Genomic DNA, 23,414 nt, shown 5'->3' with positions numbered 1-23,414 from the left:
AATTAATGAGTGTTAAAGCAACCCTGTTGGTCACATAGATAATAAATAGATGGGTTTTCTCAAGTCTGTTAGGTGGCACTGATTGATTTCCAATTCTGGCTACAACAGGGCCTAAGCTGCTTTTGAAACAAAGGTGAGGGGACCCCAGGCCCAGTGGGGACAGTTGTTATCTCCTAGGGGACAGTGGTTGGAAGCCTTCAGCCATGACACTCCCCCTCCCCCTCCCCCTGACTTTTCCTGGCTGAGAATAGAGGATGCTGAGATGCCTATTCTCCCTGAACTCCTAGCCCCTGCCGGAGCAGGACGGGATGGCGGCACTGTTAACTCCTCTGCCCTCAGATAACTGCCACAGCCCCCTTTCCTGCTACCCAGTGCTGTCAGGTCAAGGAAAATAAGGCCTTGGCTAAGAAGAGCCAGGAGCCAGATGGACCTTTGGGTGTGGGGAGGAAAGGGAGATATGAGGCCTTGGGGAGCTGAATGGAGCACTGTTGCAAAATTTTGTTTTAAAGTTTTTCCTTAGCAATGACTTAATAAGTCTTATGGAGAAAAGAAAGAAGAAAAAAAAAAAGGGAAAGAAAGTCAGGCTACAAAATACCTTATCCTTTCACTAAAGAACCGATACTGATTAAGCACCTACTATGCAGAGCTTGCTCGTCAGTGGCATTTATAGATGGGATGGAGATGGAGTGAAGGAGAAAATGGGATTTCTGCCTTGAAGGAAGTCACAGTCTGATTGGGAGGCGGATTTGATGTGAATGAAGGGCATAGTCCCAACTCCTTTTCCTGGCTGGCATCAGGTCCTTTCCTACGCGTCTTATCTGGAGGCAAAAGATGACCTGGAGCCAGTGTGGCAGGACCACTGAGCGTTGTCCAGGGAATCAGTGACATGAGAGAGGGAAGCATCGCCCTGGGCTCTGCCATGGGATCTCATTTAATCCCCAGCAGCTGTGTGAGGGAGGTACTCCTCTCCTTACAGATCTTTTGCATGGGGAGCCTAAGCCTCGTGAGGTGTGGCCAGCGGAAGACGGGCCTATGTCTTACGCATCTTTTCCTCCTGTGCAGCACTTTGTTCATAGGTCATCAGTGGAGACTATCAATGGAGTCACCTAGCTCCTGGTGGGGGGATGCAATGGGTAGATGAGGTGACACACAAAGAAGCACTTAACAGTTTCTGGCACCACATACGCGCTCAATAGATGTTCCCTCTGAGTCCTAGGTACCTCGCCCCCGGCCACAGACTCAGAGGAGGACAGACCCAGGGGGCTCTACTCTCCTGGTCAGTCCAGTTCCAAAGTCCACGCTCTTTCCACAGGGCTGCAGGCGCCTCTCGGGATTCGGCTGTCTTCACCGTCCTCTTCCAATCTGTGTGTGGTCCTGCTTCCAGCTCCTTTCAGGTCCACCCAGAGGGCCTTTTCTTTCTGTCTGTTTAGACTCAGAGTTGACAACTTCCTGGCCTTGCAGTACAGGCAGAGGAGGGAAATGAACAGAAGGGTGAGTATAACGAAGGGGCAGATGAATAGGAAATAGAGTAAAGGTACTGACGAGCAGATCCTGGAAGGAAACGTGGGCTCTGCAACAAAAAGGAAGAAAATAAAGAGAATAATTAGTCTCCAGCTTATTTGCACTCATCAATTATAAACACTTCTGGGATTTATCGTTACAGGAAAATATACGTAAGAATAACGGGGCCAAATGGCAGGGTGCCCCTTAAATCACATGTGAGGAGCAAAGAAAAGGGAGCTGGGAGAAGAGAGCTCCAGGATGGTCTGTTCCAGCCTGACTCCCCCTCACCCAACAATTTCCAACCACCAGAGGTTCCCATGACCTACTTAAAATGAACAGCCAGAAAGAAAAACAAAACAAAAAAAGAAAACCTCTCCTTTAATCTTCTTTCCTCCGAAAAGATATCTATAATTCAACCCTCGTTCCCAACTCTGTTGCCGGCCCTGAATTTTTAACTGAGTTATTCCCACTGCTGCTTCTGAAAACACACACACGCATGTGCACACACGCACGCGCACACGCACACACACGCTCTGCACTGTCCTTATAAAACAACAGCAACTACAAGTAAGAAGGACCATCCCTTCCTGAATCTCCAAACTGGTCTCACACTCCCCCACCCCCATTCAGCTCCTTTCCCCTCTCGCTCTTACCATCACCTCTCCCTGGCGTGCTCACGGCACCGTATCCTCGAGGTCCTACTGGCCTCACTCGCCATCACTCTGGCCTTCCACCTCTCCTCAGGCACAGTTTTCCTCTTCTTTCTATCCTCCTCTCACACATGCCTTTGTTTAGACCTCTTTCATCCCCTTTTAACCATCTTTATCATCACAGTTACTTGAGTAGGTCTGACAGCGTCCTTTGTTTCTACAGTCCTTGCAGTGCCTAGCACATGTGCCTGATAACGTTTGCTGATCTGAATTAAACTGGATTCACTGCAACCACATGGGCAAAGGCTACCATATAAAGGCATGCTGAAGCATCCGGCAGCTGCAGTCCGAGGGGAAGCGCCATCAACACATGGACACGCAGAGCACGCACCAGCAGCCCCCGAGGGGTTCCTGGCCGCACAGCCAGGGAAGCAAAGGCGAGAGAACTGCCAATGCCACAGGCTCCAGGAAGCAGTGCCTCGAGTTACTAGTCAAAGGACAGGGATTTAGTCTCTCGATGCAGAAAGACATATGCTTAAAGAGACACCAACTATTAAATGTAGTCTTCTGACTATATTTATTTATGGCAGGATATTCAAAATCAGGGCTGTTCTGAAAAATCTGATGCTAATAGTAGCTGTGCTTTTATTGGAAAATTGTAATGACCTAAGCACTTTCTTCTTCAGAGGTTAAGCTGTAGGATTCATGGGATTACAGACGCTTAGAGATGAAGACGACAGGTTTAGAGGTCAGTGCGACCAACCTCGTGCTGCAAGAATTCCATTTTCGGCATTGCAGATACATTTTGCACATTGAAGGACATCTCTTTGTGGGAGGTTAAGAAAGAATCTAAACCTGTGTCCAGCTCCTGCATTGTAAACTCTGGGAGGAGAGGGCCTATGTCTTACGCATCTTTTCCTCCTGTGCAGCACTTTGTTCATAGGTCATCAATGGAGACTAAAGAATGAGTCAATTGCATGAGTGATTTGCACACACAGGAACCCAGGAGTAGCTGCCGTCATGTTACCCAGAGTAAAGATCATCACTGAACATTAGCCTGGCAGCTCTGAACAGGGCTGGCAAGGAGCTACGGGGGTTTGTTGCCCGGTTCTTCTCTGGTCTCATTTATATTCTCCACCCTAGATTTGGTTTTTGTTTTTGAAAGGGTGGGCAATGATAAAGATAGATTTTGACTTCTTTCTCATCTCCTCTCCACATCCTACCTGACCCTTCTCTCCAAGGCCCTGCTTGACTACAATATTTCTCCCAGGTCTTACCTGAATACATTTGAAAGCATATGGTTAAGAAGGAGGTACAGACTGAAATGCTGAAAGAGAATAGAGCTGTAGAGTGGGTAAGAGTTCTGGCCTTGCTGCTTCACACTACTCATGTGCAGAGTAGGGATTGAGCACCTACTATGTCTCAAAGAGAGTTGGGTTCAAATCCTGCCTCTACAACTTACCGCTATTGACTTTGGACAAATTACTTTTCCTCTCTCTCTAATCATTAGTTTCCTAGTCAATCAAGTGAGGATAATAATTTCCAGAGTTGTGATGAGATAATGCTTAATAAAGCATTAAACAGTGCCTAGCACATTTGTTGAGTCAGCAAGAAATAAATATCAGCTAGAAAGCTACTAAGAAAGTTAGGAAAATCATAGGCAACTTTTTCCCAAGAGACCAGGCAGAAAAGAGGGCTGAACCTGCTGATTCCTCACTCAGGGACCACAGACTTGGCCATGTCCTTCCACAGTCCACGTCTCTCCCTTAAATCTCTGATCTCTCTGTCCCCAGGGCTGGGTGACATTCAGCTGAGAGTCAAATGATTACTTGGGAGACTCCAGCTTCCTGTTGCAATCATGAGAGGCAGAGAACTGGGAGGTAAGGGTAAGCAGCACCCATGTGTCACCATTGCTAGGATGGTGGTGTGATGTTGGGGGGATGGGGCCAGCACAAAGAAGGTGGAAAGAAACCTGGCACTTGGATTTTCTGCCACTGAGACTCTAACCTTCAGTGTGAAGGGACTGCCAGAGGGCTTGACTATCTAAATGGGGCTGGGCTTAGAGCAATCTGCCATCCAAGGACAACAAAGTGCGCCCGTCGCAGTGCCGAATTGGCCAACAGCTAGAAACTGTCAGCTCCAGTGCTTCTAAATTACCTCTCCTGGGAGGGCGGTGTTTGCTCTGGATCCCACAGTCACCATTCCCACCATCTGCCTCTCACCCTTATCTGGATTAGCATTAGTGACATTCAAAACCATTAAGGTTTGGCATTTTGAAGCAATCTGAGTAAGTGCTCAGTGCTCCAAGTACAAGGCCTGTAAGGCAGAGCCAAAAGTATAATGAGAACACTTCATCACAAGGTTTAGTTTGTAACTTGCTTCTACCCCTCAGCCAAACACACCATGAGGAGCATTCCTTTCTGATGTTACCCCAGAAATACTGACTTTAGACGGAGAAAGGTGGAGGATGATGAGGGGGTTACCAGCTCACCCCCAACCCCAGACTTGGGCAGCTGACAGGCCAGGTGTGGCCATGTGGGAGGGGTGGCTCCCGCCCAGAACTGAAAGCAGGATTAGGTAACCTGATACAAGTGCATCCCAGAGTAAGTGAGCCCCTTACAGCATCAGTTTCAACTCCATTGAAGACTTGCTTGCTCATTTTTCATCAAGCATTTGTTGAACTGAGCACTATGTGCCAGGCCTTGTTGGAAGCACCGGGGTAGCGTTGGTAAATGGCATGTTCTCTCCAGAAACATCAGTGTGATAGGGGCATATCTCCTTTGAGAATCCACTTTCTAAATATATCCTTACCCCCCCAAAAGCTGGGAAATAGTGACAAATACCATTCTACTACAAATAATCCAGTCCCCAGAAAGCTTTATAACCTTGCCTATTAATCACAGAGAATTCTCTAGTATGAGATACAAAAAGACTCAAGTAGCTGTAGCCCCCGCTTTGGCTTAGTCATAGCTAAGGAAGTAAGATGGAGAGGAAGAATGCAAGGTGCATTCCACCAGGGAAATACCTCTCAACTCTTCTGCCTTCACAGGAGCCATATGCTTCACAGGTCTATCAAGTAGTCCTAAACTAACCCAACCCAGAATTGCCAAATAAAGGTGGTAGAAAACCATTTGAGAAGTGAGAATTGGTAGCCTATTGTATTTCAGCTGGACTTTATTAATACACAGAGCTGGTCCTGACCAGGAGGGCAGCTACACGGATTCAGTAAGTATTTGAGTATTGTTTCTGTGGCAAGCACTGTGCTCGTGCTGAGAACAAGACATTCAGTCTTTGCCTTCTCAGAAGGTATCGTCTGGCACTGATGATGGATGTTAAACAGGTGGGATGACTAAGAAGATAAGGTAAGTCACTGAGAAAGTGGCAGTTAAGTTGGTCGGTGAATGATTAGTAGGTGTTGATCTGGGACAGATAACATGAAGGAGGTGGTATAAGTTCACTCAAGCTGTTGGACTGTCAGTCATATCCTTTCTCTTCTAATCTTCCTCTTCTTCCTCTCTACTGGCTCTTTTCTCTCTAGATGTAAAAGTGCTCAAGTCCCTACCATCTTCAAACCAAAACAGAACAAGGCAAAGCTTCACTGCACCTCTTGCCATTTGCTCTTGTCTTCTCTCTTTCCCTTTACATCAAAGCTCTTGAAAGCATGAACTGGATTTGATGTGTCCACTTTCTCCCTGCAGTCTGACTTTTCTCACTATTTTTCTGTAATTGCCCTATATTGTTAAACCCAATGGATATTTTCCTATTTTTGTCTTAATTGGCCTCTTTGCACTAGTCGAATCTGTCGGCTCTCCCTACTCTTGATACCCTCCTGCCTTTGGTGTCTATGATACCACCAAACACTGGTTCTCCTCCTACCTCTAGGCTACTCCTTCCATTCTCCTTCACAGGTTCCTCTTCTGCAGTCCCCCAAGAAATAGCAGTGTATCGCAGGGATCCATCCTTGGGCATCATTATAGGCCATAAGCTGATGATTTCTAATCTATAACTCTGGTAGAGATCTCACTTGGAAATCCTGAAGTTTATTGGACAGATCTCCCTAGATGACTCACCGGTACTCCAAACTCAATTCCAGTCCTACTTATTCAAAATTGAACTCATCTTCCCCTTTAGTCCTTTCTCCTATATTACCTCAGTTAGTGACTGTCCCCACTATCCACCTTAGGCCAGACACCTGGTATTCATCCTCGATTCTCTTCTTCTGCTCGTTCACCATCCACATACACCTAATCAGTCTCTAAATCCTGAAGACCCCATCTCCTACTACGGAATGCAGAATGCCTGTTTTTCTCTCAGCCCTCACAGGCACTGTCTTAATTCAGGCCTTCATCTTGTCTCACCTGGGTCCCTACAATCAATTTCAAATAGTTCTCCCTTCTCTGTGCCTACCTCCCTTTCAATTCATTTTTAACACTGTTCCCAGGAAGAGCTTTCTAAAATGCAAATCTGATGTGTCACCCTCTTGCCTGAACTTGTTCGATGACACTCTGTAACTTCCATGAGAAAGCTCATCTTCCCTAGCTCCATACGAAAGACCCACTTGACATCTGTACCCTTTCCACCCAACTAGCCTCCTCTCTTGCCATCCTACCACAGTTTCTCTGATCATCTTGCATATACTTTCCTTTTCCCAAAACATGTGCCTTCCTTTTTATAGGCCCCATACTCTGGGGAACCTTTCCAGATCTCCTCCCCAGCCAGCTCTTCATCCCAGCCCTGCCTCTACTCCTTCCTTAGTATCCTGAGACTACTTCTTTCATGACACGTATCATGTTGGACTTTACTTCCCCACCAGACTCAGCTCTGTGGGAACAGACTCCGTAATACATTTTTTGTGTGTCCTCAGAACCTCATATAGTTATTTATTGAACAAATTAAAATATTTTATCACATAAATAGATATATACATAGGTAGATGTGTGTGTGTGTGTGTGTGTGTGTGTGTGTGTGTGTGTGTGTGCATCGCTAGCATGTTTGGAGGTATAAGGGGAGAAGGAGGTAACATTTGTTGAGCACTTACAATATGCCAGGGACTGTGCTAGATACTTCATATGCATTTGTACCATAATCCTCATTTTATGAGAAAGCTGAGTAACCAGGGTATGACTTCATAGCTAGTAGGGAGGTGATAGAGCTGCAATTTGAGACTAGGCTTGTTTGATTCCAAACCCTGGGATTTTTCATCACCCACACTGTCTTCCCAACTACCAGAAAGGAACAGCTGGGCAGAAGAAGTGAGATGCTATATTATAAAGATTCACTCGGGAACACTTAACTGTACTTATAATGAAAACCCTCAGGTTCTCATGGCACAGGCTTTCCAGCTCCTTCAGTTGTGAAGAATACAAAGACCATTCAGTTTGTAACATTTTCTTTCCAGAGTTCATCTTTTTAAAAACCTTACACCTGTTTTATAAGAATTCCACAAAGATGAACAGTATATATATGTTTTGAACGATCCCATCTGCCTCAGAGGAGATGTGCTTTTTAGCCACAGAATATATACTTTTTACAGTTATTATCTATTTATTCTACTACAAAAACGGCTGAATCTACAGAGCCTAGGAATTCCAGTGGGAAAACATGTATGGAATATGCTCAGGGTGGGGACTTCCTATAATTGTTGGAATGGAAGAAAAGCTGATAGGAAGATAATTTCTGCCTGGATACTTGGGAGAAGAATCCTGCTGAAGAATAGTCAGGGGAAGAGAATGATGGATCCCAGCGAACAAGTTAGATAACTCTGACTTCCACTCTAGAAGCCTTGCTGGGGCTGGGATGCAATTGTCCCAACTCTGAGAAGGTGTCATCCGTTCTCAGTAGCCCTCTTTCCCTCCTACAGACTGTCCCCAAAGCTAGCTGGTGCTGTAGGGCTGTTATCTTTATTGATCCTTTCTACACTTCCTAGGATGGGGCACCAAGACCACACCTCCACCTCTCCAGTGACCCTCTCTCACTGTAAGTTTAACCTGTAGCTCACCTCTCGCCTTATCTTTAGACCCCAGCAGAAAGAGATGGCTCAGAGGATGAGCAGTCTACATCTACCGGCTCCTTAATCACCTGGGAAGATTTACTGGTCTGGCTGGAGGAATTTTTGCTTAATGAATGCCTATTACATGCTTGGCACTGCACTGGCTGGAAGGAAGCCCTCTCCTCCTTCACAACCTCTTGTTCTACACACCTCCTAAAACTGAGCACTCAGCAGAATAAGTTGACCTTCCCACACAGAGAAGGGTCACCCTTTGGCCAATGGTCTTCAAGTAGCTGTCTTTTTGCCAGAGCCTGTAAACAAGTTCTATGGGACACACTTCCTCCCTCGATGACTTTCAAGGTGCAATCAGGAGAGGCACACCCAATGACTATCATGACCAAAGATCCGATAGCTTGTTGAACACATCAATAAGAAGCTTGCCACTTATTCGTTGAGAAAGGCTTTTTTTTTGTTGGGTTCCTTTTGACTCAGGGAGCATTTAGATATAGCTGATTTTGGTTCAACCAGATCAAACACAAAGTCACCATGTCCCTATTGCTCATCCCACTCCCACCACAGGTCAGCCTTCTGAGATTGGAGAATCAGCCAAGAGGTAAGGATGTCTGCTTCAAACATTATTTGGTTATTTAAAGGGATACAATGTTGATATGGCTTTTTTGTTTAAGAGGGAAAGTGGGGGAGGAGGTCAGATGCCCTTGACATTTAAATGTCCATGCCAAAACCTCATGTAACCTTGTCTGCTCAAACTGAGTTACTGTTGAGAGAAATGGCGAAGTCATTTTCTTACAGGAATCTGTAAATTGTTTTCAGCCTGAAAAGAAGCAAAACATAGCTGGGTGGGAAAGCATAGGAAGGGAGACAAAAGATTCTCCTGACCACGAGCCATGGCAGATGAACCGCTAGTTACCTGAAGGCAGCACCGTGAGCACCACATGCTGTGACTCGCCTGATGCTTGGTTGACCCACTTGCTTGGGTTACCGTGTAGCTGCCACTCTGCCACCCTGCACCAGTACATTCCAGCATCCTCCATCTCCACTCGATGCAGCATCAGGACAAAGTCTGCAGGGGATGAACGGTAACAGTGCAGGCGCCTCCTGAGCCCCTCTTCGCCATACTCCAGCAAGCCGTCATGCTGCAGGTGCACCAGCATTTTACTTCCAGAATTTTCTCTGTTCCAGTACCACATCACAGAGAACAGGGAGGCTGGGCTGCCTGTACTCTCCAGGCTGCAACGGATGGCCACCTCGCTGTGCTCGGAGACATTTTCTCTCCCGGACACTTTGGAGATGCGTACCTTACTTCCTAGGAAATAAAATGGCAGTCAGTTCGAGAAGAACCGAGATCTTAGATTGGACACCTCCTCTGAAAAGTCTGCTTCTCATTGAAGGCATGCCATCTTATAATTTTTAGATATCAGGTCCTTCATCTTTAACACTTTTCCTTGACCCCTATCCTTCTTCCATATTTGCCAGAACATTCTCTGCTATGAATCAAACCAGCCACTTCCCTTCATCAGTCTGCCTCTTGCCTGCTGGACCTGACACTGAAAACCACCCAGCTTTGCCGGATGTTCTGCCCTGCTGCTTTTACTTCTCCCAGCTCAGCTCTCCCTTCTGCTTCCTAGAAAGGCCATTCAAAACTTCCACCCCGCCCCTCAAGTCCCATGTTCCATCACTACCCCTTTTTTTTTTTTGCAAATTACCCTCCTCCCATGCACTGGATATCACCTCAGGTATTAGACGCAGGGAAAGAGGAGGCTACCCAAGAGACTGCGCATTTTCATACATGCATTAGAATATCACTCAAGGAGACTATTTACATTATTGGATTAGACTAAGTTTTAAACAGATTTTGACATTTACTTTTTAAAAATGTTCGCCTTTTAACTCAGAGGTGAGGACTTGGAAGGCTAGAGTAATCACACACAAAATAAATTATAGTATGCACTAAATTTTCAACTCTACTACAAACATATTTATTGATCTATCTTGAAAAGAACATCTTTGTCTGATCCTAGATTCTTTTTTAGCTACCATCTTTACTCTCTCTTTCCCTTTGTAGAGAAGCATGTGAAATATTAGTTTACATGGTACTGTCCCTGCTTCCTCACCTCAAATTACTCCCTACTTTATTGCCATCAGCTTTCCAATCTCATCACTAGGCTCTGGCCAAGGTCCGCAGAAAAAGCCCGATTTCCCAGCTCAAGAGACCCTCCAGTCTTTTTTGCCCTCTCTGCAGCTTCTGTCACTGAAATCCATTTTCTTTTGATATCCTCTCCTCTTTTGATTTCAGAGAAAGCATCCCTCCTACAATTCTTACCAATCCTTCTCAGTATCTTTCCCTGGGGCCTCTTCCTTAACTTACTTCCTACACCAGGGTACAAAGCTAGCTACTCTCAACCAGCCACACACAGCCCACAAATATGTTTTATTTGACATCTTCAGTATTTTAAAAGAATTTGAATTCATTATGGACATTCCAAAATGAGTGATGCCACCAAAAAAAGATTTTAGGCATTTCTTGATAGACTAAAAGATTGAACAGCCCTGGTCCCACATTTCTGAATGGGAAGCGCTGGCTTGAGCTAAGAAATGGTGTGCACTTCTTAAAGGGGTGGGCACACACTGTCAAGATTCAGCTTGGACAACTGGGAGAAAGGGATGCCAGCCACCCAGATGGAGAATGGAGTGGCCGTGAGCCTTGTGGGATGGCCAAGATGATAAACGCCATCATGATGATTTGGGACATAAAGATGATTTGGGATATGCTAAGTGTGAGGCTCTCTGGGTCAGCCAAGTAGAAATGTGCAACAAGCAGATGGGTAGAAAGGCCCGGAGCTCAGGAGATGGGGGCTAAGCATAAAAACTTAGAGCTGTTTCATTGAAGGTGGTAGTTGGTACCACCAAGGTGGTATTTAAGAGGTTTTGAAGGGCACAGAGAGTAAGAGGAAAAATGGGCTTAGGTGTCCCTGATGAACACCTGCACTGAGCAGGGAGAGGAAAACGTGCCTGAAGGACATGGAGAAGGGCGGCCAGAGCGGCAGGAAGAGACTCTCGCGCTCAGCTGCTATTTTGCCCCTGCTGTTCCCAACCGACTGTGAGCTCCTTTAGGCTCTGCCTTATTTATCTTTGGATTCCTAATTGCCTAACACATAGCAATGTTCATTATAATCTTATTTTTTGATGTTGATGTTACATTGAAAATAGAATTTTCAGTGCCAAGCTAGATTAACTTATTTGCATTGTGCTTTTGGATCTCGGCCAGTTCCTGAACCTTAGCTGTGATGTTCATTTAATTTTAATCAACATTGGAGGTGACCTAACTAATGCTGACAGATCTAATCAACACTGCCCACATTTAGACCATGGCACTCTTAGACTAATGCAAATGAATGGAACTTCTATTTCATTTTTAAAGATCTCCTGAGGAGGAGGAGATGCCCTCAGTAAGCCATTCCAGCAGTTGACTACTTCTATTTGCCTTATGTTTAGGCAGCCAAATGTTGAAAAGCAGTCTCTCCATACATCCCTATAGAGTTGTACAGTTTCTGTTCACAGTGGGAGAAATATGCTTTGTATTACTCTCTTTCTGCCAAATTACAGTAGAGCCCCACTGGAATGACACAGCTTGTTTTACAGAGAGCTGGAGATACGATACCCTGGGTCGCTGCATAGACCAGCCTGCCAGGCTGAGAAGCAAACCAATCAAAGGGATCTTGCTCCCATCTAAGCTTCTCCAAATCTCAGCTTGACTCAAAGGGACCCCCGCCTGCTCTGGTGGGCTATCCAGTCCTGCAGTCATTGTGCAGGTGGGCACTCTTCCTATGACTATAGGTCATATTTTTACCTTCATCTAATCACTTCATAGAACAGCTGCCCAAGAGGAGATGGCAATTCTACAGAAAGATGCGTGAGACTATACTTGCAAGGTTTACCTGTGGACCTGAGTTTCAATTCTGTTAGACCTGACGTCTTTTCTCCAAGCTTGTGCCAAGTGCCATTTGTAGACCAGAGCCATTCCTCCACAGCGCAGTGATATTTGCCCTGATCGCTGTCTTCCACATTCAGAATGTGTAGCTGAAACAAGTCTTGGGAAACTTTCTCGGCGTGGTATTTTTGTTTTCTCCGTGTGGTCTGAAATTCATCCCCATATTTTACTACGTGGGTTCGGTCCATTTCCAGGATCCTCAGCCAGGGTGCATTAGTGGACATGGCAGAGAAGTACCAAGTAACAGCCAACCGAAGGTTTCCAGTGGATTGGCACAGGATGTTACACTCTATGTCTGTGTTGGAGTTGATGGAGATCTCTTGGACTTGACTGCTTGAATTCACTTTCAGCTTGCTCTCTAAATTAAAAGAATGGTACCATTACCTTTGTTACTTTGCTAGAAAATAGATCTTAAAGTAGAAGGGACATTGGAGGTCAACTAGGGCCATACCTCCTACATCCATCAAATGTGTGAATTCCCTCTTTAGCAGCCCCACTAACTGCTCACTCAGCCTCTGAACAACTCACTAACTCACAAAGCACCCATTCCACCTTTGGACATGCTGCCACTAGAGAACTCTTTCTGATATCAAGTTGAATTTTACTTCTCCATAACTTCCATCCACTGGTCCTAGTTCTACCCCTGCCCCGGAGGAGTGGGATAGGGAGCGTGGGGCAGGGAGGAAGTGTCATGCAGAAAAACCAATCTCTTCCACATGAAAATGCTTCAGTATTAGATAACCAACAAGGACCTACTGTATAGCACAGGGAACTCTGCTCAACATTCTGTAATAACCTAAACGGGAAAAGAATTTGAAAAAGAATAGATACATACATGTATATGTATAATTGAATCACTTTGCTGTACACCTGAAACTGACACAACATTGTTTATCAACTATCCTCCAGTATAAAAGAAAAGAAAATGCTTCAATATTTTGGCACAGACATCTTCTCTTCTGTAGCATTTCATAAATCAAATTGAGAGAAAGTGGCCCTATTAATGCTTTGTCTGTGTGTTCACTATCCAGATACTCCTAGATCCACAATTTGCCTAAGTCTAATTGTATCTGCTGGCAAACATGGGTAAACAAGAGGAAGTTGTACATGGGCTATTACAACTGTGCATCTCTTTGCAGCCACTCGACTGTGGGAACATTGTACGGATATGGAGTCAACTATCCTTTAACCCAGAGCTTTCCTGCTTTGTCAGAAAGATGAACGGTAAAGCCTGGCTTCCAAATCTTATTCTTATCTTCTTGCTGACATCACCAGTTCTACTTTTGTGACTGCTTATTGATACTGCCGGTAGGTCCCTTTACTCTTCCTTCAACAAACATTTATTAAGCACATACTATATTATGTGCCAGACTATTCCAGGCTCTGTGGATCCCTCCCCTCAGTCTCTGCTTAGAGGAAGAGACTAGTACAGGATAGAGGCTTAGAGATTATAGGATTGTGTCACCCAGGTGGGACAGGTATGCAGAAGTGGCTGTCAGAGCACACAGCAGGACTGTGTAACCCCAATATGGGAGTGAGGGGAGGCTTCCTGGAGGAGATATCTCCAAGCTTAGTCTTAAGGGTCAATAGGAATTAATCTGATGGAGAAGGCGTTAAGGAATTCCATGCAAAAGAAGCAACTTGAACAAAGACTAAAAATGAGAGAGAGCTTAGAGTATTTGAGGAACTGCCAGTAGTTCAGTGTGGCTGGAGCTCAAATTCAAGATGCAAAGTGGAAAGAGATGATGCAGGAAAGACATAAATGTATCAGGTTGTAAAGGACGTTGCTTGTCATGTAATGGGAGTTTGGACATGAGGTGGACGTGGAGGAGTAGTGGATGACTCAGGTTTCTTGCTTGGATCACTGATGGATGGTGGGGACATGGAGAACAATGTTAGAGGAGTAGCTTTGGAGGGATAATAATGGTGTATTTATGTTTTGACATATTGAGTGTAGACATGTCTTAGAGGCAATTGCATTGATGAGTCTGGAGATCAGAAGAGAAGTATTTCAAGATAATGAATTTGGGATTTGTCAGTATATAGCCTGAATCCCTGGGTAGGAATAAGCCCACTTTGGGACACTGTACAGAATGAGAAGAGAGGAAGTTGAGGATGAAGCCCAAAGGGATGAGTCAGTGGAGGAGGAGGATTCTGCAAAAGAGAATGAGAAGGAGCAGTCAGAGTGTTAGGAAGGAAACCAAGAAAATCTTGTGGCATAAGGCCAAGAGAAGAGAAGTTTTAAGAAGAAAGGATTAAACCAACAATTTGAAATACATCAGAAAGGACAAGTAAATTAAGGCATGAGTTAATCAACAAGGAGATCATTACTATTACCAAAAATATTGCTCAGTAGCTGAGATAATGACTGCTACCATGTTTGAGCATCTGCTTGGTGTGTCAGGCACTGTACTAGGAACATGTCGCCATCTTTAAATTGCACATCAGCAATTTACACATGGGGTCACTGGGCTTGGACAGATTAAAGTGCCTTGTCTAAAGTGATGTTTCTATCCAGTGCTTGTCAGATCTAAATGACATCAAAGCCTCTTGAACACTCTGCTCTAAGAGAATGGAAGTCATGAAAGATACTGACACAGCAGAATTTGCCAAGTTGTGTCTTACTTTTAATCTCTATCTTCTATTACCAAATGACAAGGTAAATTATTTTGACTGTAATCATAAATTCTCTAACTCTTGTATATTAACATATCAAAATGAATGGATAAATGTATTTAATGGGATTTACATTATCCGTACCACAAGGGGACACATTCTGAACATTTAATGACTGGTCAGGCATGGGTACTGACCAATCCGAAAGAATGCCTCACCACTGGATCCGGTCCTAGAGGTCCCCTGCTGTGCCACGTGGTTCCCTTTAGTTGCTGAGCAGTGGGGACTTATGGGAAATGGGGAAGGGGCAACAGTTATTATTCATCAGTGTGGAAGTATTTCAATGTTTTAAAAACCAGTATGGGGCTTCCCTGGTGGCGCAGTGGTTGAGAATCTGCCTGCCAATGCAGGGGACACGGGTTCGAGCCCTGGTCTGGGAAGATCCCACATGCCGCGGAGCAACTGGGCCCGTGAGCCACAACTACTGAGCCTGCGCGTCTGGAGCCTGTGCTCCGCAACAAGAGAGGCCGTGACAGTGAGAGGCCCGCACACCGCGATGAAGAGTGGCCCCCGCTCGCCACAACTAAAGAAAGCCCTCGCACAGAAACGAAGACCCAACACAGCCAAAAATAAATAAATAAATAAATACATTTAAAAAAAAACAAAAAAAAACCCCAATATGGCGGGACTTCTCTGGTGGTGCAGTGGTTAAGAATCCGCCTGCCAATGCAGGGGACATAGGTTCGAGCCCTAGTCTGGGAAGATCCCACATGCCGCAGAGAAACTAAGCCCGTGTGCTACAACTACTGAGTCCACGTGCCACACTACTGAAGCCCGTGCGCCTAGAGCCTGTGCTCTGCAACAAGAGAAGTCACCGCAATGAGAAGCCTGTGCACCGCAATGAAGAGTAGCCCTAGCTCAACGCAACTAGTGAAAGCCCGCCTGCAGGAACAAAGACTCAACACAGCCAAAAAAAAAAACAAAAACAAAAAAAAACAAACCAGTATGGCCATTTTGTGCATATTAACTTAATGTTAACCTGGATATCCCTTTTTGTGTGTATGTGTGTGTGTGTGTGTGTGTGTTTGTTTCTGGTTCCTTTTTTAAATTGAAGTATAGTTGATTTACAATGTTTCAGGTATACAGCAAAGTGATTCAGTTATACACATATATATTCTTTTTCAGACTCTTTTCCATTATAGGTTATTATAAGATATTGAATATAGTTCCCTCTGCTATACAGTAGGTCCTTATTGTTTATCTATTTTATATATACTGGTGAATATCTGTTAATACCAAACTCCTAATTTATCCCTCCCCTCTCCCTTCCTGGATATCACTTACATATGGTGCTTACTTATAATACAAACTTGGGGAAAAGGTATTTTATGCTTTAATTCTATAACTTACCCTAAATGGGAGGAATGTTTAAAAAAAAAAGCAGGATGAATTTCAAGTAGTGTTTACCTGGTAAAGTGACAGTGATCCTCAATGGGTGAGAGATGGCAGAAGCCCTCACGGGGCCGTCTGTGTGTAGGGAACTTCTGTCATAAACTTCTACATTACACTGATAAACTCCTGCTTCTTCCTCGGTGGCATCATGGATTAGGAGTTGAGAACGAAATAAAGACTGTGAAACCTTCGTCTTCTTTTGGAACTGGGGTAGGAAGTTCCCCCATTCAATAGTGCCATTATGGGTGATTCGAAGAAGCAGGTCAAAGGCTCGAGATCTAGCTGCCTGGAACTGCCATGTCACGGTGAGTGGAACCTTGAGGTCAGAGTAGCCAACCCTCACTATGCAGGACAGGTCAAAGGTGTTGGTTAATTTCACTTGCGGTTGACGGCTCATCAGACTAACTTGTAAACTTGACTCTGTGGGCAGAAATGTGAAACACAATTTCTAACACATTCAGCAAATCGAGGCACAAGTTGTCCTAGTCATTGCCTCCTCACATTGAACTATGCGTTCATACACTGGGAGTATCAAATACGTGGGGGTAGAAGCTGATTCACAGTACAGTCTGTCCTGAAGTCTGACCTCAATTTTCTAAAGTTGACCCTCTTCTAAAGAGTGTTCTCAGCAGAGACAACAAACAGGCAGTGTTTCTCCAGTCTGCTGCTTAGACAGCTGCTGCTGAGTGGGTGGGGTGCTCCCCGGCCCCACTGGCTGGCCTCCTTCCCTCATCCCCACTCCTGGGTGCACCATCACTCTTTTGCACCTGCTCCAGGAGACTCTGCCATCCCAGGGCTGCAGCTGTCAGAAGCCTGAATGCACGAGGCTCCGCTCCACTTGGCATATCTCTTTTCTAAGTCTATTCCAATTCATACGATTTTGTTTTTAGCCTTGAATAACAGCTTACAAGTTGCACCCTAAAGATGATCTTTATAAAGACGAATAAAGGGCTTCCCTGGTGGTTCAGTGGTTGAGAGTCCGCCTGCCAATGCAGGGGACACGGGTTCGGGCCCTGGTCTGGGAGGATCCCACGTGCCGCGGAGCAGCTGGGCCCGTGAGCCACAATTACTGAGCCTGCGCGTCTGGAGCCTGTGCTCCGCAACAAGAGAGGCCGCGATAGTGAGAGGCCTGCGCACCGTGATGAAGAGTGGCCTCCGCTCGCCACACTAGAGAAAGCCCTCGCACAGAAACGAAGACCCAACACAGCCAAAAATAAATAAATTAAAAAAAAAAAAAAAAAAAGAAGACGAGTAAACTTCAGAGATCAGTTGACAGACATGGTAGCCAGAGGCTCTGCTCTGTGTCCTGGGGTACACGTACCATAACTAGGGGATTCAGGGTGACACACAATCGAATTCCACAGCATTGCGCTGCAGAAGGAAGATACTGATGATACGTAAGTTCAGAAAAGGATTTCCCTGACACTTACTCAGAGGTTTTACAGTGACTGACATCTTCTGAGTCCAGCTCCGATCTCTGGCCTGGTTCCGGGTCCTCTCAGACACTCTGCACTCATACGTGCCGCTGTCTGTGATGGTGGTGGAGGTGATCTCCAGCTGGAAGGTGGCCCAGTCCGTTTTCTCCAGCCTTGTGTTGCTGTGGTTATCGAGTTCCCCGTAGGAGGCACCCAGCTGCATGGTGCCATCCTGCCCCATTCCAGCCACAAACTCTGGCTGTGTCTGGTCTTGTGGGATGTGCCACCAGGTCACGGACAGGAGACTTTCAGCTCCACCTACCGTGCAGAGAAGGGTTAACGTCTCTCCTTCCCACACTGCTTGCTGCCTGTTCTTGGTAGACACGACCACATGTCTTGCTGTGGATTACAGATTTCAAAAGAAAAAATTATTTCAAGTAAATGAAAATTTTTCTAAAAAACAGTGAAATCTCATTAATTAGGACTTGACTACTTTGTGACAAATCCAATCAGGTTGTTCACTCCTGCACCACCCCGGGAAAAAAAGATTTCATCAACACTTAAATAGTGGAAACAGCAGGAAGAATACCAGGAGAACTTATTTACACTTAATTTATAATTTGCCCTAATTTTTAGTGATTTGTTCCTTAGGAACATCTAGTTGGGAAAACATCTGGTAATATTTTGTTAAATTAATTACGGTTGGTGTATGAGGCTGAAAGTAATGAAGCTGTGTTTATTTAAATGTTTAGTTTTTTTAGAATTCAGACTTTCACAGTTCAAAATGACCTTCCTCTCCTTACTTACCTTCCCCCAATTAGTATGTATTCTGAACAGTGAAGGAGTATTGTTAATTATATTTCTGTTCAAAACACTGCGATTAAAAAATAATTACTTGGGGGAAAATGTATATATATAAAAATATATATATACAATAAATATATATATACATTTCCCCCCAAGTATTTTTTTTAAATATATATATAATTACCTATATATATACATACATATACATTTCTCTTTTTCAAATCACACATTCATTCCTACATATTGTTGAAGGGAGAGCCTTCCTATATCTGAACTATAGTGTAAAACAATAAATGTAAATCTGGCTTCCAGATGGGAAATTCAAGATGTGTAGAAATGCAGACATTCCTTCAACAGATACTTCCTGTGCAAGGCCTTGTCCTGGGTGCTTTGTGGGCAATGTAAAGATCCCTCAAGCTCATGCATCCTAGGCAGCCCAGCCTCAAGCTTCAGGTCAAGGTCACTGGAGTCAGAATTATCCTGGACAACATAGTGGACCACTCTGAGCCTCAATTTCCTTTCCTGTAAATATGGGGGTAATAATAACACCTCCCTTATGCATTGTGAGAGGACTAAATGAATGGCACATGCAAAGGGCTTACTCCAGCTGGCAAGGAGAAGTACCCAGCAAAGGTGAGCTATTAGCGTTAGGGCGTAATGATAGGCACTTTGTGAAAGCAGAGGAGTTCAAAGCCAGAAAAGGAAAACAAAATAGATTTTTTTTCAAATTTATTTTTTCTGGCCTTGTGGGATCTTAGTTCCCCGACCAGGGATCAAACCCAGGCCCTCAGCAGTGAGAGCATGGAGTCCTAACCACTGGACCACCAGGGAATTCCCAGGAAAACAAAATAGAACTGGCATTAGGAATTTAAATAGGATCTAAATGAATCTGCAAATTGATCTTCCCTGCTGAGGAAGGAGTTGAGTCTTTAACCACTTTATGTATAAATGTATATGTTACAAAGGCAGAATGAAGGCTAATGTCCACAAATAGGTTAATATATCTATATCTATTTATCTATCTATTACATATATATAACTTGCTTCCAAATTTTGTGTATTAGAAGCATAATTATACTTAATTTTTTTTTCAAGTTAAAAATAGACTCATAACTAAAGTTTAGAAATTAGAGGGGAAATTATTACTCATAATCTCACTACTCAAATATAACCATTATGATTAGTTTCAACCAGCTTCAGTTTTGTTTTGTTTTGTTTTTTTAACTGTGGTTTCCTTAGTTTACTGTGGTCGTTACTGCCTCTCGGTAAGAAGTAACACACTTACCACGCATGTGTAAGGTATACATGCATAGCAGTAGGGAGTACCCTCTTCTGTTTAAAACATTCATGGAGTGATAAAACGCTGCTCATACTTGAAGTAATGGTTTGAGTTTCAAAACCAAATGTTCAACAGGATCTTTAATAAATCTGTTAATAACCTTTTTTTATTCTACGTAAAAAGAAACAGGCTGGACTCCAGCCTGCACAAAGGATTATTTTTAGCTTGGGAAGACCACATACTTGATAGGCTTGTGATCTGTGTGCCATGAAGCACACCTTTAGGTCTCTTTAGCACAAATTCGTATGTCCTGAGTTTATGAAAGATTTACAGATCTGCTCCAGCAGAGACAGATACACGAAGTTGAGATTTAGCTCTGTGTAAATATGTAAACACGCCTACATAGTTTTTTCTGAATCCTAGCAAGTCAGAACAAATGTTTAGTGTAAAAACTACCACCAACACACTTCCTGGCTCGCCACTCTAGGCCAAAGCTGTGCGTCTTCACTCCCAGCAAATGGGGTGACGGAGAAGAGGATGGAAGGGGAATGCTTCTATCTTTGGAGAGGCCTCCAGTGAGCAAGTACAACAAGGATATCTTCATTTTTAGTTTGTTTTTGTTTTTGATTTTGGTTTTTGCAAAACCAAAAATTTGGGGCAATTCATTTTTCTAGACTTTGAATTTAATATCCAGCCCAGAGGATCCTAATATTACTTGCAGATTTATCAGTTTTCTCTCCACACAAAAAGCACTGATAATTCAAACACGTTTAAGGTCACCCAGCCTTCAGAAACTAAACAAGACCTGAGTGGCCTTCCAGATACTCAGACCCATTTGGATAGGCATCTCACGACATCATAGCAACATGCAGGCAATAGAGTCTGCCCACTATCATTTACTTCTTCTTTTCTTACTCTGAGTCATGCTTTGGTGCAGAATTAAGACTTAGTATCAGTTTAAGATAATAGAGAATTGATGAAAGACACCTGAAAGATGTCCCAGGAGTAGGAGGCGTAATGTGGGTGTTTATTTCCCAGGAAGGGGGCAAGTGTAAGCTCTTTCCTCTTAATCTACTCAAAACACACACACACACACACGCAACAAGGAGACAGAGGGCTTCATTAATACAGGTGTTCTCTGCTGAAAGAATACCCAATGGACAAAAATTAGAAATAACAGCAAATAGAATCAAAGAATCTAAGACGGCAAGAAGGTACTTCAGGTCAGTCAAATTAGATGGCATTATCTTACAGTTGAAGAAGCTGAGATTTAGAGGTGAAGTACATAGTGTGTTCAGGATCATGGCCCATTTAATGGCTCAGGAATAGGACTCAGGTCTTCAGCTGGTTTGGGTGCTTTCCTTTGAAGTACTCCACTCCACCTCAAAGTGATCTGATTGACACCTGACTTCAGGAGACCTCCCCCGTGTCCATGAAGGCATCCTGTACTCACAAAGGAGGGCATCTAAAAGCAGCCCAATCGTGTCTGGCCCCGACTTCACATACCTGCTGGCTTCCTCAGGTGCACATAGCTGTCTGGTGACTTTTTTTTCTGGAGCACCTGCCAGGAGCCCATCTGAGCTCTTGTCACCTCTGCCACAGCACATCTGTAGGCACCTTCATCCTCTGGGCCCACAGAGAAGATCTTGAGAGAGAAAGCCTTGGGGCTTAACTTTGAAACCTGGAGCTGTCCTTGACTTGCTCTTTCTTGATAGTCTTTCTTCAGACCCAGAACTCCACCAGCATCAATGTGGGCCATTTCAATATCATTGAAGAACCAAGTGCCCTGAAGCTGTGGGTCCTGGCCACCGCCCACGACCAGGCAAACCAGTTCTAAGGGTTTTCCTTCAGGAACCGTACTCTCAGCCGTGATGTTGACTTGAAAATCTCTCACTAGGAAACAAAAGCAAGGCAGATATATAGAGAGGCCACTGCATCTATCTTTTCAATACCAGAGAGAGATGCTACCTCCTGTTAGGATAGTACAGGGATTGAATTTCATGTGGGAGATCAGTTCCGAGGAGAAGGTAAGCCAAAGAAATGTCTAGAATTAAAATATGCCCTTGACTACTCTTTAAATCACCTAGAAAGAACAACATACATGATTTTCTGAATGCAATCCTATTAAGCAAGATGTATGCATAGATGTGTAAAGTACACAGTAATGTGTCTTTTTAAATAAAATATTTTATACTATGTTGAATCGATGTAAATTGTGATTTCTTGCTCTCATTTTTGGCTGAGCATATCCAGTGGAATTTTCCGAAGTTAAAAGTGTATGTGATATATGGCAAGTCCACAGCTAACATCACACTTAACAGTGAAAGGCTGAAAGCTTTTCCTCTAAGATCAAGAATAAGACAAGGATGACCACTCTCCCCACTTTTATTCAACATAGTATTGGAAGTCCTAGCCAGAGCAGTTAGACAGAAAAAGAAATTAAAGGCATCCAAATTGGAAAAAAGGAAGTAAAACTGTCACTGTTGGCAGATGACATGATCTTACACATAGAAACCCGGAAAAACTCCACCAAAAGATGTTAAAACTAATAAAGAATTTCAGTAAAATTGCAGGATACAAAATCAACATACAAAAAAAAAAAATCAGTTGCATCTCTATACACTAACAATGAACTATCAGAAAAAGAAATTAAGAAAACAATCCCATTTACAATAGCATCAAAAGGAAGAAAATACTCAGGGATAAATTTAACCAAGGAGGTGAAAGACATGTACAATGAAAACTATAGAACACTGATGAAAGTAACTGAAGATGAAACAAATAAATGGAAAGATATCCCATGTTCATGGGTCGGAAGAATTAATATTGTTAAAATATCCATACCACCCAAAGCAATCTACAGATTCATTGTAATCCCTATCAAAATTCTTTTTTTTTCCCTATCAAAATTCTAATGGCATTTTAAAATAGACAAAAACAATTCTCAAATTCATATGGAACCACAAAAGACCCTGAATAGCCAAAGAATTTTGAGCAAGAGCTGTAGGTATCACATTGCCTGATTTCAAAATACATTACAAAGCTACAGTAATCAAAACAGTATGGTACTGGCATAAAGACATATAGGCCAATGAAACAGAAAAGAGAATCCAAAAATAAATCCATGAATCTATGTCAATTAATCTCCAATAAGGGTGCCAAGAATACACGACAGGGAAAAGATAGTCTCTTCAAATAAATGGTGTTGAATAAACTGGATATCCACATGCAGAAGAATGAAGTTGGACTCCTATCTCGTGCCATATTAAAAAAATAAACTCAAAATGGATCAAAGATTTAAACATAAGACCTGAAACTGAAAAACTACTAGAAGAAAACAGAAGGGGGAATTCCCTGGCAGTCCAGTGGTTAAGACTCTGCACTTCCACTGCAGGGGGCACGGGTTCAGTCTCTGGTCAGGGAACTAAGATCCCACATGCCACATGGCACAGCCAAAAAAGAAAAAAGAAAAAGAAAAGAAAATAGAAGGAAAACATTCTTGACATTATCTTGGGCAATGATTTTCTGGATATGACCCCACAAGCACAGGCAACAAAAGTAAAAATAGATGGTGGGATTGCATCAAACTAAAAAGATTCTGCACACAAAAGAAACAATCAACAGAGTGAAGAGACAATCTACAAAATGGGAGAAAATATTTGCAAACCATGTATTTGAAAAAGGGTTACTAGCC

General features: G+C 43.6%; 1 protein-coding gene across 1 annotated transcript in view; it reads right to left on the bottom strand.

The window, feature by feature from the left end:
• Positions 1-1,277: 1,277 nt before the first annotated feature.
• The window catches only part of CD101 (CD101 molecule), a 33,424-nt gene continuing 11,287 nt past the window's right edge, over positions 1,278-23,414 (bottom strand). The window contains exons 4-9 of the mRNA XM_059919201.1: positions 21,227-21,613; positions 17,650-18,033; positions 16,235-16,639; positions 12,099-12,509; positions 9,071-9,466; positions 1,278-1,570 (exon numbers count right to left, since the gene is read on the bottom strand). Of these exons, the coding sequence (XP_059775184.1) occupies positions 1,278-1,570; positions 9,071-9,466; positions 12,099-12,509; positions 16,235-16,639; positions 17,650-18,033; positions 21,227-21,613 (2,276 nt within the window). The remainder of the gene's footprint in view (positions 1,571-9,070; positions 9,467-12,098; positions 12,510-16,234; positions 16,640-17,649; positions 18,034-21,226; positions 21,614-23,414) is intronic.

Source organism: Balaenoptera ricei, chromosome 1 (assembly GCF_028023285.1).
Source record: "Balaenoptera ricei isolate mBalRic1 chromosome 1, mBalRic1.hap2, whole genome shotgun sequence".
In the NCBI taxonomy this organism is placed as follows: Eukaryota; Metazoa; Chordata; class Mammalia; order Artiodactyla; family Balaenopteridae; genus Balaenoptera; species Balaenoptera ricei.
This window is presented reverse-complemented; position numbering and strand designations above follow the sequence as displayed.